The following is a 17,842-nucleotide window of genomic DNA, read 5'->3' as shown; positions in this document are numbered from 1 at the left end:
TTTGGCTGTAAACACATTTGCAATAAATAACAAAATAAATGGTCACAGTACAAAATACTAAAAAAAAAAAAAAAACATTTAGAAGAAAGTGCATGGACTGCTCACGTTACAGATGATATTTTATACATCAGCAGGACCAAATGGAATCTGTGGATGTTTGTTACAGTTTTTGCAATGATTTCAGAAGAAAAATTGCAGAATAAATTTAATAATGATCAATAAACAGTGCAATAAACAGAGCCAAATATAACTGACAGCGTAATCAAAATATGGAATAAATAAACATGGACAGGGTGTTGAATCTGCTTTTTATGTAAATAAAGTGTGTGATGTGTGTGAAAAGTGCAATGTGCAGGAAGTCTCAGTGTGGTATATGTCAGTGTCTTAATTTAGTCATCTGCGCACAAGAGGAGGGTTTGATCCCTGAATGGAGTTACACAGTATGTAATAAAATAAAACAACCAAATGGATTTTTTTATTGTTTTACTGCAAAACTATACAACAGCACTTATTTTGTGATGCAAACAAAACACATATGATGCTCTACAATGGGACAAACTGGACTTAAATATTATGAAACTGCTCACCTGTGGAGGAGTAGAAGTAGGCCTGCTTGAAGCTCCATGTCTAACATTTTCATAAAGATTCACATACAGACTAGATTCATTCATATTCCCTGAATTTGATCCCTCTCCATTAGTCCTCTGGAAATCATTTATTTCTTCATAATCCTACAAATAGTCATTTGTTTTTGTTACATTACAAAGTCATCACAATGATGATCAGTTGATAGTGCTTAAATGATGAAACAAAAACGTCATTTATTAAACATTTATTAAACGTCTAAATTGTATATCTGTCAATATCCATAGCTCAAATTCTGTCTTTAAACTTCAAAACATTTCTTTGTAATATGTGAAAGTCCATTTGAGCTGGCTGTAAAAATAAACACGTGTCACCTGCAAGAAAGCCATAAACTCTTTAATAGCCTTTATGAGATAAAAGATCAAGAGTCAAAAGAGGGCGAAAAACAAAATCTCAGTTATAATCACTAAAAAGAACCTGTCAAATGTGTAATAGAAACAAAATGTAACAGAAACTAAAAGTCACTCACAGAGTCTCTTCCTTTGTGCTGTTGTTTAAAGAACACTCAGTCAGTTATAAAATCTATTATGGGATGGTCATGATTATAATTGGTCTTGTTATAACTGTTTATGTCAGTTGCGTTGTTCAATCATATCATATTCATGTCATTATGAATAAATATTAAACATACCTCCACTTGCTGGTCTCTTTTGTCATAGGTTTAGTTCTGGGCTGTGGTGTAAGGACATTGTGTTAAATCTCATGAATAGGCAATCATAGTTTCCACTGAGATCATGGTCATTTTGTTATTATTGCATGTATGAAAATGTAAAACAATCTAAAAATTAGCAAATTATAACAATTAGATCCTTCTACAATCTTGGAATATTTTATAAGATTTAAATCCTTGCCAGCTATAAAATGGTTACTTATGTATCTTATATTTCTCTCTCTCTCTTTTTTTCCAGTACTGCATGGACAGAAAGTTGTCACTGATCTTAAGGTTACTGGGTCCAGGGTCATGATATCACATTGTTGTGTCACTATATGTTTGAAAACACAGAAGACAAAATAACACAAGTGCCACTGTTGAGGCTGTAGGGATTGTGACTGCTGTAGTGGTCATCACTGATAATGCAGCTGCTGTGGGGTATTTATTCCTGTGCAACAGAAGGTATGTGACTACAAAACATTGAGCAAACGTGTTGAAAAATGACAGATTCATGCCAACAGCCAACTTTCAGAGCAAAAAAAAAAAAAAAAAAAAAAACAGTTTGAAATGATCAAATCCATTTTCAAAGGTTCTTTAATTTTTCATTTAATTTATTTTTATTCAGTTTTTGATTTATATGATTAATCAAGCACATCTGCATTTGTACATATACTACAGGTAAAAACAAGAAATTGTAGCAACATTAGACATTATACAGTACATCTATACAAAATTATCTTTACCAAACCTGGAACTAATAAAACTGATATTAAATACAGAATAACAGAAAAACAGGAGTAAAGTGTCAAGGGTGTGGGTAGCAGGGATGAGGTGAGGACTCAAATGCAGGAATGATAAGGGCTCTTTATTAACAAAAAATAAAAACAAACAAAAACTTCCCCCGTAGGGGAAACAGACAACGGGCAAGTGGCTGGACAGGCAAGACACAACAGGGTAACTCCATTGACGAACGAGCACTGGACTCCGAACACAAGGAGAATAAATGGGGAGGAAATGAAGAGGGTAACGAGGGAAGACAGGTGGAGCAAATAAACCAATAATCAGGTAACAAGGTGGGTGGGGTTAGACAATAGCCATGAGAGCACATGGCACACTGAAACAAAACAAAGGCCATGTGCTCAAACAGAACACAAACACAAGCACATGGCTAGCAAAAGAAAAAATGACTAGCCACGTGCAAAACAGGACAGGAACAGGCAGCTAATGAGAACACTCATAAGCCGCGTGTTTACACTAAACAAGAGACGAATAGAAAACAGACAAGACAGCGCACAAGGAAATAAGACAAGAAGGGAGTGCCAGGGCTCTGTCACAAAACCCACGAAATAAACTAGACAGAAGTGACAGAACCCTGATATAAAGTGACTGAGCTGAAATGCATAAATTCATTTTGATGTTTAGCATTCACAGCATAAGGTTATCACAAGTTGAAAAATAGTTTTACCATTTCTCTTTTTATGTTTTGCTACACATGGCAGGTGAGGCAGCAGCATTATCCTTATTTGAAAGTATAAACTTCATGCATTTTAAGTAAAATAAATCAGTGTGAAACTGAACATGTTGCAGATTCTTCCATGATAAATGACTTTTATGTTTCTCATTTGTAAATTGCTGTAGATAAAAGTGTCTTCTAAACAAGTAATTGTAAATAGGAACCGATTAATAATTAAATACAAATCTGAGGGTGCCGTTTATATTATGTTAGCACAGTTGGTTTCAAAGAATTGTTGAGTATGGGGCTCTTTACTTTTCTCTTTGCTCTTGCACATTTATTAAGTCACATCTTTAGATGTTTGACTCCATTCCTGTTCTGTAAAACCATATATTGTGCTGCTATTTGGCCAGTGTTTTACCTCTTTACTAGACACAACTCAGAGCCCCAGTGACCTACAAAAGGTGAGATTCCCTGCTGCTGAGAACACTCACTTTGGGTTACAAGTCTGACTCTCTAACCATTAGGCCATGACTACCCCCTAATTGACAGGATGGTCCCCTCATTCCGTTCGGACTGTCTTCAGTGCCAGCAGAATTCCAACACTGCATGGAGATGTATTTAATAGGGCTGAGAGATGATATATGTTGCCCATATTTGGATGACAGTCTGGTGCACAGTAAAACCTTTGAATACCATCTCAAAGACTTGTGGAAAATTCATGTGAGGTTCCTGGGAAAACTTGTGTCCAAGGATGGTCATACAATGGATCCTGCAGACTTGGCACTGGTACAGGCCTTGTGAGAGAGGAAAATGGTAATGGTAGGGGACCTTCAGAGGTTGTTGGGTATTATTATATTATAGCTCATACATATCAAAGGATAGCTTCCTTACTTTATGATCTCCTGGCCTGGAAAAGGGTGAATGTCAGACAGCTCTGTAAAAGAGCAAATAATCATTTAAACAAGGAAACAGTCAGGGACAGTTTCCTTCAAACCACCCTATTGTCTGGACGCCAAAACAACAGAAGATGATCTGTCAATTGATTGATCTTTTTTGAGTACCCCTTGTTTTGGGTTATCCCAACTTTGAAGAGCCATTCATCCTGCAATGCAATTTATCATGTATCAAAAACAGGAAGGCAAGCTTAAGGACATCGCTTATGGATCCAGAAGATTAACTGCCCCAGAAAAGAACTACTATCTGCATTCAGAGAAGCTTGAGTTCTTAGCCATGAAGTACAGGCAATATGTGAACATTTCAGACACACACCAGCACCCCTAACCCCTATGTGCTCACAACAGCTAAAATAAATGACACAACATATTGTTGGGTTGCAAGGCTGGCTGATTTTTATTTTACTATTAAGTATCAGCCAGGGAAAGCCAATGCTGATGCAGATAGGTTGTCACATATGCCATTGGGGATGGAGGATTATGTGCAGAAGTGTTAAATGGAAGTGAGTCCAGATGCCATCGACTTTGTGACCCAAGCTCTCTGTATTCAGTCAAAAGAATATACCCCATGGATGTGTCCTGTGACCATTGAGATGGCACTGGGTAATGAAGAGGGTGACCAACTGAACTTTGACAAAAGAATGTTGAGGGAAGCCCAGGAATAGGATCCAGTGAACAGCACTGTGTTGAACTGCATATGAAAAAAAAAAAAAACACTGGCAAAGGGAAAAAGAATGGTTCCATGGAAAGTTCCATGGCTTGGCTTTCAAAAAGTTGCATGAGAATATGGGTCACCTCAGTGTTGAGTGAATGCTCCACCTAATGAGAGACAGATTTTACTGCCTGCACATGCAGAAGGACATAGAACATCATGTCTTACAAGTATGTTGTATGTTCTTGTTCTTGTCAATGTTGTGGAATCTGATAGAGAAACAAGTCGTTGATGCATATAACTGTACACGCAATGAGGCAACAGTTTTTTCTCCTTTCTACCTGCTTTTCGAACACCACCCGAGGCTCCCTATTGATAACCTCAATCCCAGAGACCAATCTTCTTTTCACCAGGAGTATGCAGAAAGTTGGAGGAAGCGAATAGATCAAGTATATAAACTGGCATCAGAATCTGCAAGAGTGGAAAGTGGAAGAGCCAAGGACAGGTTTGACAGTTAAAATCCATGGAGCAGAGTTACAGCCTGGCTGTGGAGTTCTTGTAAGAAACATGAGTGAAGGAGGGGGCCCAGGGACACAGCATGTTGAGGAAGTGAGAATAGGGCATGAAAATGGGGTAGAAGAGTCTTCAGAAGCAGAGGAACTGGTGATGCTTCATGAGGTACCAGCAGTTTCGAGAGCTGAACTGGATGAAGCAGGCACCCCTGAGCAAAATGCAAGAGGCATCCAGAGGCCATAACGTGCACTACCACAGAGACTATATTCTTTGAAAAAACGAAAGCACAAGCAGACATTTACTTACCACACACTAGGAGAACCCACATTTGATTAATACCAAAGTCCCTTTAAGGCAAGTCATTTCACTCAGCGGCCATCCTTGAAACACCTCTTAGATTCTCCAAAACTCTTTACAAAGCTTACGATCAAACTTCATGTTTGAGATCACCAATGACATCTGACAACAACTGTATCATAAATGTTGTTTCTTTTGCTCAAATAGCATTTTAAAAAGTTTATTTTTTAGACCAGCAAGTGGGCATGCACAGTCCTAAGTGAATAAGCAGTCCTAAGCAGAATGTTGACAGTTTCTATAGCAACTGGGACTTCCAACAGCAGCTGCAATGAAGCGATGACTTTACTGATTAGCGATTAGCTAGTTTATTCTGAAGGCGGGGCTTTGCGGCCATAATGAGTGTTGCATTTTTCCCCTTTCAAAACTCTATGAGTGATGTATCTTGGGTATTCTATAGTCTTTGATAATACATACATACAATAGACATACAAACACCAAAAGAATACACACCTATTCATCCATATTGATACATAGCCATGAACATACACAGCGAATAATAGATTTGAAATTTTCACATTTATTTGTTGTGTAACAAATCAATTACACTTACAGGGCCTGATTTATACATGTTGCATACGCACATTTCTATGCCCATTTTGTGCATGTGCAACATTTATACAACGTTGCATATGCACATATCAGGATTTATAAAAAAAATAAACTAGGTATAAATCTGTCCGCACCATAAGGACACAGACCATGCATATTGCACTCTTTTACTGGAGTGAGTGAAATATCAAAACAAATAAGCAAAGCAACAAATCAAAAAAACAATCAACAAACAAAGTCTTGATTTTAAAGTTTTACATTTGACATACTGTAGACATTTAGATTAAATATGACACTCTCATTAATGGAGTCAAGCACTGAAATTTCATTAAATCATTATGAAATCAAGCAGTTTTCCTGTGGTATCCTGTACTTTCCATTGATGTTACGAGCATAACATTGAATTACTGATTCTACAACAGTATTATAAAATCAACACCACAGTGTAACATTGATTGGATGACTTTACATTGATTTTTTTATTGACATTTTAACATTGGTTAAATGAAGGTTCAAAAGTGGCATTGAAACAACATTATCTTGTGACATTAATTCCATTCCATCAATGTTGATTTAGCATTATTTCAATGGTTACTTGCTATCTGGGATATCTTCTGCCTCCTCTTCCACCTACTATGCTAAACTTACAAAAACAGTAACAATCAATTAAAGAAACAACATTTCTAACACAAAATAAGAGCAGAAGCTACAACAGAGGTGTATAGAACAGTAGAAAGTTATTTATTGTATTGTATTGTATTATATATTTCAAAATACAGTTAATAAATGCAAGGATTGGTTATCAAAACATAACTCATTTCAGGTTAGTTTTAACACGAACCCCTAAATCCACTGAAGAATGTGTGTATTTCATTAGATTTGAGCTCAAATCATCTTGATGTTTGAAGATAGTGATATTCCCCACTGTCTGATCTCTGCACTGGACTGATGGACACTGATCTGTTGTCAGATGAGAAGATGATGCTGTCGCTAGGAGACAGAGGACTGTTATCTTTTATCCACTGCACAGAGGTGATGATGCCAGTTCCCTCAGAGGTGATGTTAGCAGATGATTCTCTCTCTATTAATGATTCTTCTGGACCAATAAGCCTGACATTAATTGACATTAGTTAGGTATTCTTTCTGTGTGAATGAGAGACAAAGAAAAAAAAAAGTATTTAATGAGCATATTTCATATTTCATATTTCATATGTAATGAGCATTGAATTCAGTTAGGACCCAATTCATATTTGTGTGAAGAGAAAAAAACCTGAGATTCTGCATGTGAAAAAAATAAATAAACAAGATTTAAAAATCACATTTGAGGTATGTGTGTCAGAAATGTATTATGGACTTGCCCACTGGGACCAGAGACTATTAGGGGCCCAGAGAGTGACATAATCCATAATCATGTAGGCTCATCAACAATGAAAGAAATGTTTATTTACAATTAACACATTAACAATTCTCCATTTAAATCTGCAGTTTTTTTTTATGATGTAATAATTAATATTTAATGGATTCATGGATTTTCATAGTTGGTAGAAGCTTGAAAGTGTGGGGCAAGGGCAGTTCAGTTCAGTTCAGTTCAATGTTATTTATATAGCACATTTAAAAACAACCGTGGTTGACCAAAGTGCTTAACAATGTCTGGCACTCACACACAAACTAGCCAAATACAGTTAAAACAGTTTTTTTTACTTATATATATATATATATTTTTTTTTTTACACATCCACGATTATATGTCATATAGGTATGTAGCGTTTTAAAGTACTTGTAAATACTTATAAAATCTGACATTTGGTTTGCTGCAGTTAAAAATACTAACAAAATAAATAAGTAAATAAAAAGTATTAGCTATAACTAGTGTAGTTATTTTACATATAAAATCAACACACAAGTTTTGCTTCATTGCTAAAAAGGTAAAAAGTCTCACCAAATTATGACAACAATCACAGTGTCCACTACAAATGACCACAATTGTTATTGAACTCTCATCTGTCAGGAGCTTAAATTATCTGAACTATGCAGTTTGCAGTTATAGACAGCAGAGAGCTCACCACACTACCCTTTTCGTGGACGTTAACACAAGTCAGGATCATGTAAGAGCAATAATCACTTCAATCACAGAACAACATGTAAATTAAATTTAATTCCCTGATTCAGTTCTATTACATTTAGTTGGGCTGAATCCAAGAAGCTTCTGCTGAAGAGGGGCCTACCAGCTATATGAAAATTATATATTTTTTAATAATTAATAATTTGACAACTGCATTCTATAAACAAAGTCACACATGTCGATTTTCAGGGCTCACAACAGCATTTTTGCAGAATCCCTGAACTTTCTGTCAATGGAACCAGACTTTTCTGTAAGGTCATACAGTGCAAGAGGGACACTTTGCTGAACACGAGTTTGGTAACTTAAAAAAGCATGGAAATAATCTGTGTGACATCTAAAAGTTAGATCTAGTCACCGTCTTGCACCAGAGCTGTTTCCGTAAGTTTTGTGGTCTATATTTCGCAGGTATTAAGGCATGTGTCTGTAAATTTGACAGTGGAACTTGTACTTGCACCATGACATTTGTCAGTGTGATAAGAGTTTAGTGTCCATCGCGAGTGATATTCTCCAAAAGCAGGTTTTTACTGACATTGCCAAGGACTTTTCTGCTAAAAAAAAAAAAAGACCAAAAGTTTCTAAAGTTACATCATTTAAATTATTTCGTATAAAAGTACAATTTTTCTATTTACTGACTAATGGCTTAGTGACATTTTCATTTGGGGTAAGGGGCCTACTGAAATACTGTAGCCCACGTTTTATGGCGTCATCTGTTAGGCCTATGGTAAATATAATAAAGCATTTTTAGCAACACACTGTCGTGGAAATTCTCAAAGCTAATCTGACTTCACCACAGACAACTCAAACAACTAAATAAACTATCTCGGGGTAATTCCCTGAACTCCCCCGAATACTTGCAATACAATACAAAGAACTACTGTATCACGAGCTAATTCCCAGAATTCCTCGAATACAATATAATCCAATACTTCCCTGAAGTATGGTGACGGCGTCCCGTCAAGAAGCTACTATCACTACCTCAATCGCACATGGCATGCAGGTCTTTAGCATCTATACACTCTCACCGCCCTTCTCAGCTGTACGCTGTTACCTCAGCCCGAGGACGGCTCTATAGTCTTCCAACACTATCACTGTCTTTGTGGTGGTCTTTTGAGCGCAGAGTCTTTAGTACTCCTATTCCTCAGCTGCGCAGCATATACCAGACACCACTCCCAAGTTGCTCTTTGCAGGAATGAAAGTTTTATTCACGCCGGGAGCCCACTGGTCACAACAACCAAGAGAGACTCCCTGAACAGAAAGATACATGTACATTTATACCTTGTAGTTGAGTAAAAATCAATATCACTCAAGTCTTCTTCACTGTAATTGGTTACACTGATCTGGTCATTGGTTTGTCATATGACTTAGTTCTACTGTTTAAGCACTTTTTGGGTAAGTATAGATTATTTAATCATGGAAACCTGGTCTTTGATCTGAGCATCACTTAGACTGCACTTTTCTAAACAAGTCTATGTTGAACACACCCTTTTGACGTATTCTAAGGCTATTAAATAAAAAATTTCCATCACAACACTCACCAAACACTTGAAGTGAAGTTTCTCCTCTTAGTTGATCTCCAGCTCCAGTTTCTACAGTCAGACTGTATTTTCCAGAATCATCCAGTCTCAGGTTCCAGAGCTCCAGAGCGAGAGTGTTTCTGTCAAAACTGACTCTGTCTCTGTATGCTGGGAATATTATAGTTGAATCAGACTGTGCTATTAATATAAGATTTGTTCCAAAATGCCACTGTATTAAATCAATTGATGTGGAGGACGGCTTGTCAGGGGCGAACACCACACTTCCTCCTACTACTCCATTTGTATGCTCAGGAAACTGCAGATCTTCACCTAAATATTGTCCTGTGTCAATCAATCAATCAATCAATCAATCAATAAGTGAAAAAAAAAAAAAAAATTCACCTACCACTTGTTTCTTTTCCCTTCAGTTACTCCAAATATAAACAATAATTGCAGTAAAAGCCAGACATGTTTCTGCACAAATCTGACATTAACAATTAACTACAACCTTTGTAGTTATTTTAAATAGACAATTAGCACACAAGATTATTTTCTTTTTTTTTCTAAAGGCTCACCAAAACATGATAGCATCCACAGAATCCAGTACAAACGATTAAAAACCATCATGATTGAGCTCTTCTTTGTCAGGAACTTCAGCTCAAACCACCTTAACTGTTAAAATGCACGTTTCAGGTAATGATAAACGGCAGTTATAGACAGCAGAGAGTTCACTGCGCCACCTAGCGCTGGATGCTAACACTCATCTTGACTTGCTTTTGATTACGTCAAGACTAAATAAAGAACTAGTTAAACACAGACATGATTTTGTTGATTTATTAGCATTTTTAAATAGTGAGGACACATAAAATGAACATTGATATTTCATTATTATGTATGCTTGTTATGTTTTCTATTCATAATGTAAATACATAGTAAATATGCATATACAACAGTCTTTCTGCACATTCATGTACATTTGAGTGCTATGAAAAAATGCTGTGCTGCACTGCACTGTACACTTAACATGAAAAAGACACAAGAAGTTTTATATTTGTCACATCCAAGTTGCTCTTTATGTGGATAATCGTTTGATGCTTTGTTTGCAGAGTTATGATGCAAAAACACCATTTTAATAAGATTTCAATTATGAAGCATTTCTTTCGCAAGATGTTTTACATATTGTGTGTGTATTTTGGGGGTTTTGCGAGTGGAGTGTAGAGGAAGAAATTGAAAGCTGCAGAGTTTCAGAACCTGAAGATTTTATATACAACCAAATATATAAATGTAGCATGGGGGGATCATAAATAATATTATGCCCAACCAATCATAGCCTGCCTGACTACGCCTCAGGGAATGTTCTGTTAAATTATAAAAAAAAAAAAAGCGGACACTCAAAAAAATCTGACCGGTCACCGGCATGAACCCACACTACTAACCCGGTGGAGTTCACCCGTAAGCGTGCCTGTAAAAGAAAAGGAATATAGCCCCACACACACACACACACACACACACACACACACACACACACACACACACACACACACATGTCTGGTTTATTATCCTTGTGGGGACTCTCCATAGGTGCAATGGTTTTTATACTCTCCACACTGTTTTTTCTATCCCCTTACCCTAACCCTACCCCTAAACCTAACCCTTACAGAAAACTTTCTGCATTTTTACTTTCTCAAAAAAACACATTCTGTATGATTTATAAGCTTTTGTACCCATGTGGAACCTCAATTTAGGTCCCCACGGTGACACTAGTCCCCATGAGTCTGTGTGTATTCCACAAGGATATAAAAACAAGTCCACACACACACACACACACACACACACACACATACAGCAAAAGAAAATATCTACACCACACACAGTGAACATGCAGTGCAAATCGAAGGATATCCACCAAAGGGACCACACCCGAAATCCAACCAGCACCCTGAGTGTTCTGCTAAAATAACAAAGAGAATAGAATTAGTTGGGTTCCACACAATTGGAATGTTCAGAAAACTGACCGTTAATAGACAGTGCAGCCCACTTAAAAACACCAGGTCAGTTACAAACACTGAATCTAAACAATATAAGGATCACAAATGATTTCACAAAGAGAAAAAAAAAAAAAAAAAAGAAATATTACATATCAACAAAAACAACTAGGAAGAGAAAGACCGCAGTGGCAACTAAACAACAAGTCCTAAATAAGAAGACAAAATAAACAATTACATTTCCAGTAAATATTGCCACCCCACCAACTAAATTGCTCAAACACATCAAATCCTACCGATGCTTTTTAAGTTAAATGACATCCCAGCACCGTTTTCAGTGGTCACTAAACCTACGTCCACCAGCCCCACAAGAGACAAGAAGATCTAATCAGCCTAAAAATAGAACCTTAAAATATTAAAAACAAATCCCAAACTACAACCCAAAAAAAAAAAAAAGAAACGAGATCAACTCGACCTATCTCTGTCACACCCCTGTGGACTGTTATGTTGGTTTCTCCTTCTTGTGCCCATATTTGGTTGTTCCTCATTTAATCATCATTAGTTTACCTTGTTTCACCTGTGCCTTAATTAAGTTTATCGTTATCACCTATCTTTATAAGTTGCATTCTGTTCAGTGTTTGGGGTCTGGTCTCGTTAATGTTAACAACTTTATCGGAAATGTATGCGTGTATCTACCCTCTTCCTGTGAATTTACCTGTTTTGGAATTACCTGTGGAATATAATAAAGACTTTATCTTTGACCTTCGTCTTCGTTCGCCCCTTGCTCGCATGATACGTGACAACCTCGTACTTAATACCCTGCACCTGCACACAAGCATATGGAAAACAGCCTACAAATAAACAAAAAGAAACAGTAACACTTTAAAATACGGGTGCACAAATATGCATTAATTCATGCTTAACTAATGCAGTGATAATCATTAGTTAATGAATAACTCATGAAGAACTAAACCATTTATTTATAATTACTTCAGCAACAAATGAACATTCTATATGATTCATAGATTAAATAATCAATAAATTGTTATTAGTGAAATGTGTCATAATGTATTAATTCCCTAATAAGTTATTTTATTAACTAATAGTTTAAATTCATGTGGTAATTACCACAATGGGTTGAAACCAGGCATTTCATCTTCCAGTTGTCTGCTTTAATTAATCATTAGCTAATGATTTGCAAAGATATCATTATGTTATGACTTTACTTGTTGAGGCACAGAACTATTAACTAATTAAGTAATATGTCATTGGTTATGGATTTAGTATTAGTTAGAGTGCCTCAACAAGTAAAGTCACAATATAAGGATATATTTGCAAATCATTAGTATTTAAAGCAGACAACTGGAAGTTGAAGTGCATAGCTTTGACCACTGTGGTAATTAACATGAATTTACATCATTAGTTAATAAAATAAGTTATTAGGGAATTAATACATTATGACACATTTAACTAATAATAATTTACTGATTTCTTAATCTATGATTCATATAGAATGTTCATTATTTGCTGATGTAGTAATCATTAATAAATGGTTTAGTTCTTCATGAATTATACATTAACTCGTGATTATCTATGCATTAATTAAGCATGAATTAATGCATAATTGTGTACACATATTGTAAAGTGTTACCCAAAAAACCCTTAAAAGATATTACGATCTAAACTTTACTTTAAGAGCACCAACAGACAGAAAATGCTGAGCACAAATAACATAATTACCGTATTCGAGTAATTATCACAATACATTTACAAAATATCTGGAAAACAAAAGCAGTAATGAAATCTTTATTTGGCACAAAAGAAATTCATCTGTTACTGTTTATATAAATTATAAAGGAGATAACAGGACAATAGTTCTATCACTTTTGTTGGAAATGAAAACCAACAACAGTTAAGTAATCAGATAATATAAGCTCCATAAAAATAAGTCATATAATGACTTATATTACCCATTATATCTTCTTTTATCTTCTTTTATTTGCCCAGTTCAGGAAAAAAGAATGAGGTCTTATGTCTTATGATTTCTGAGAGACTGTATGTGATCAATAGTAGCTAAACATGAGATTATAAATTTAAAAGCACCCTTTAGCTGAAACACATTTGCATTAGAAAACAAATGAATAGTTACCTTAAAAATACTGAAAACATTTAGAGGAAATGCATGGACTATTCAGATATTACAGATCATATTTTATACATCAGCAGGACCATTTGGAATCTGTGGATGATTGTCACAGTTTTTGCCATGATTTGAGGAGAAAATCTACAGAATGAATCTAATAATGATCAATGTGTATTGGAGTTAAGTGTCTGACAGCATAATCAAACTAGCCAAAATAGTGAATAAATTAAGATGAACAGGTGTTATATTTGCTTTCTACTGACTCTGTATGCATCGATCCCATCAACCTGCACATACACATGTTATTACCAAATCTATAGATATGTAAATAAAGTACAGAAATATCACAAAATATGTGTGAAATGTGCAATATGCAGGAAGATTCAGTGTGGTACATTTCAGTGTTCCAGTGTCTTCATTTAGTCATCTGCGCACAGGAGGAGGGTTTGATACCTGAATGGAGGAGTAACATAGTATGTAATAACATGAATCAACTAAATTATTTATTTTTTACTGCACAGTTACAGAATGGAATAAGTAGCACTTATTTGTGATGCAAACAAAACACACATAAGATGCTTTACAATGGGATAAACTGGACTTAAACATTAAACTGCTCACCTGAGGAGGAGTAGGAGCCCTTGGCCTGTTTGAAGCTCCATGTCTTACATTTTCATAGATATTCACATACAGACTAGATATATTCATATTCCCTGAATTTGATCCCTCTCCATTAGTCCTCTGGAAATTACTTATTTCTTCAACATCCTACAAATAGTAATTTGTTTTTGTTAAATTACACAGTCATCACAATGATGATCAGCTGAAAGTGCTTTAATGGTGAAACAAAAAAGTCCTTTATTAAACTGTGGCAATGACTCTAAATATCATAATGACTGAAGATCGGTCAATATCCATAGCAAATTTAATCTTTAAACTTCAAAGCATGTCTTCATGCAGTAATATGTGAAGGATTAAAGTCCATTTGGTCTGACTGTAAAAATAAACTCATGTCACCTGCTATAAAAGCCATAAAGTCTTTAATTACCTCTATGAGATAAAAGATCAAGAGTCAAAAGAGGGTCAACAACTAAATATCAGTTAAAACCACTAAAAAGCACCTTTACTGTCAAATGTGTAGTAGAAACAAAATGTAACAAAAACTAAAAGCCACTCACCGAGCCTTGTCCTTTTTGTGATGTTGTTTGAAAAAAGAAACACTCAGTCAGTTATAAAATCTATTATGGGATGGTCATGATTATAATTGGTATTGTTATAACTGTTTATGTAAGGTGTGTTGTTTAATCATATCATATTCATGTCACTATGAATAAATAGTAAACATACCTTCACTTGCTGGTTTCTTTTGTCGTAGGTTTAGTTCTGGGCTGTGGTGTAAAGACAGACATTGTTACAACTTGATGTTGCCTAGATCTCATGAATAGGTAGTCAAAGTTTCCACTGAGATCACAGTCAATTTGTTATTACTGCATGTACTGTATGAAATATCTCAAAAATATTTTACACTTTCCAAGGGAAAGTCACCATAACTTGACACAATTCAGATATTTTGATATGCAATAGTCTTCTGTATGAAAAAGATTTTCATCATTCAGGACTTAAAAGGCCAAATGGATCTTGACCTAAACACCAGTTGGAACCTGATAAAAGGCTCCTGCTCTCACTTATTGATTGTTTGTAAATCTGCAAGGTTTCAGATTACTCACATCTTAGTTGTTGTTAAATAGACAATCAAGCCACAAATGCCTGCAACTGCCACTATAGCCCCAATGACAATCCCAGCTATCGCTCCTGTTGTCAGCCATCCTCCTCCTCCACCTTCACTACCTTCACCTCCACCTTCTATAACAAAGACACAGGAAACAATAGTATATTACAGTAGATTATTATAGTAAATTAAGGTAGATTACTAATCAAAAGTTGAGAACACATTTCTGGTTGATTTAAAATATTCTTACCTTTAACTAGTAAGGGATGGAAGACTACGGCAAAATATATTGTGATACTATTCTTAATTACGCAGTCATATTCTCCACTGTGTGTGAGGTCAGTCTGATTTATGGTGAATGTTTTTGTGGTCACACCAATTTCTGTTCCATTAAACCTCCAGGCGAATGAAGCAGGAGGTTGAGAACTTGCAGAGCAAACGAGTGACACAGGATCCCCTACATTCACCACATTCGGACCTGCAATAGAAATATTATCTGGTCCATCTAGAACACAGACAAGAGACTCACTGTTAGAGGAACAAACTGAGCACTGAAGAATGTCTGTATTTCATCAGCTTTGAGCTCAAATCATCTTCATGTTTGAATGTTTATCACTCACAGTTGATGACCAGACTGATTTTTCTTGTCATAGAGGTGCCAGGGTTGCTATATATACACTGATAGTCCCCAGTGTCTGATCTCTGCACTGGACTGATGAGCAATGATCTGTTATCAGATGAGAAAAAGATTCTGTCGCTAGAAGACAGAGGAATTTTATCTTTCATCCACTGTACAGAGGTGATGTGGCCAGTTCCCTCAGAGGTGATGTTAGCAATTGATTCATCCTCTATTAATATTTCTTCTGGACCAATAAGCTTGACATCAGTTATTCTTTCTGTGTAAGTGAGAGACAAAACAAAGACACTGAATCTAAAAGTTAATCTTTCACATATAGTGGGTACTGAATTTAATTCTGTTTGTAAAAACAACACAAATTAGTTATGTTACATTAAACAAAATAACAATTTTAATGCTTATTTAGCAACTTGTCAACTAAATTTATAAAAACACAGCAGCTTTAAAATTCACATTTGAGGTCTGACTACACCGTCTGGAGAGGCAGGTGCACAGAAGGCCCATCAACAATGAAATCAATTTTTATTTATGTTTAAATATGTGCACCTCAGAGCAATATGTTTATTTCAGGGTCTATTTGATCATCATTTGACATCATTTGTAACATTTATAATTTATTTCAATGGATTTTGATAGTTAATAGAAGACTAAAAATCTGGGTCTGAGACAAAAGTAAAACAACAAAAAACTGAGGTCTAGAAGAAATTTGAAAGTAAATGATAAAGGTAGAAAGTTTCAATGTTATTTCCATGTAACAACATTTAAAAAGATTAAATATGTATAGTTTTCATAAAAATCCACCCTTGGGACATGAGAATAGTAACACAGTAACACCCATCTGTTCAAAGCTAGTTTAATAGAATAAAAAATAAATAAATTAAAAAAACACAGATAACTGTGAATAACAGAAGACATGAAGACAGAAGACTATCGTTACGGGATATTAAATTGCTTTTTTTCTCTCTCCCTTTCACAAATGTTTTTAATTTATTTTGGACAATCACCTATTAGGCCTATATAGCCTACAGTAAATATACTTTTTTTTTTTTTGCAACACTCACCGAAAACTTGTAGTGAAGTTTCTCCTGTAAGTTGAGCTGAAGCACTAGTTACTACAGTCAGCCTGTATTTTCCAGAATCAGACAGTCTCAGGTCCCATAGCACCAGAGCGAGACTTCTTCTGTCAAAAGTGATTCTGCCACCGTATCCTGGGGATACTGTAATTTCACCAGACTGGTCTGTCATTATAAGAGTTGTTCCAAAATGCCACTGAATTACATCAATTGATGTGTAGGGTGGGTAATCAGGGATTAACACCACATATCCTCCTATTGCTCCATTAGCCGGCTCAGAAAACTGCAGATCGTCACCTAAATACTGGCCTATGTCAAAGAAAGAAAAAAAGACAAAAAGAGGAATACATATAATTTTTTTGGAACAAATATTTAACTTCTTGTGGTTAATTTTTTTGTTTTTTTAGTTGAAGTTGAATTCCTAAAAAACCTCACCAAAACACAACAACATCCACAGGGTCCAGTACAAACCATGAGAATCCATGATCGAGCTCTCATCTGTCATGAGCTGCTGCGTAAATCATCTGAACTATTTATATCAGTTTTCAGTTAATGATAAACGACTGTTATAGAATGCAGAGAGTTCAATGCGCCACCTAGCACTGGATATTAAGACAAATCAATACCTATGGTCAAGATTTACGTTTGATCATGTCAGTCACCTAATATATATTATCCAGATTTATTCAAGTTCAAAAAATAATAAAATATTACTGACTCCATGGAATTATAAAATTATCCCTTATTAGTTATAGTTTTACTACCCTATGTGTTTCCACACTTCATTTATTACTTCTTTTCCTTGGTCATTTCATTACTGTAAACCCTTGATCTTGTGAAAATCTAACAAGTGACCATTAAC

At 35.5% G+C, this 17,842-nt stretch overlaps 1 protein-coding gene across 1 annotated transcript; it reads right to left on the bottom strand.

Moving 5' to 3' along the window:
• Positions 1 to 1,281: 1,281 nt before the first annotated feature.
• Positions 1,282 to 17,484, bottom strand: LOC127178212 (carcinoembryonic antigen-related cell adhesion molecule 20-like). Its single transcript, XM_051130934.1, has 6 exons — positions 17,416 to 17,484; positions 16,969 to 17,289; positions 15,891 to 16,166; positions 15,521 to 15,775; positions 15,269 to 15,404; positions 1,282 to 1,317 (listed from the first exon to the last, which is right to left on the bottom strand). The coding sequence occupies exons 1-6, from the start codon at positions 17,462 to 17,464 to the stop codon at positions 1,299 to 1,301; spliced, it is 1,056 nt and encodes a 351-aa protein (XP_050986891.1). The 5' UTR covers positions 17,465 to 17,484; the 3' UTR covers positions 1,282 to 1,298.
• Between the last annotated feature and the right edge of the window lie 358 nt (positions 17,485 to 17,842).

This window comes from Labeo rohita, chromosome 16, assembly GCF_022985175.1.
Source record: "Labeo rohita strain BAU-BD-2019 chromosome 16, IGBB_LRoh.1.0, whole genome shotgun sequence".
In the NCBI taxonomy this organism is placed as follows: Eukaryota; Metazoa; Chordata; class Actinopteri; order Cypriniformes; family Cyprinidae; genus Labeo; species Labeo rohita.
This window is presented reverse-complemented; position numbering and strand designations above follow the sequence as displayed.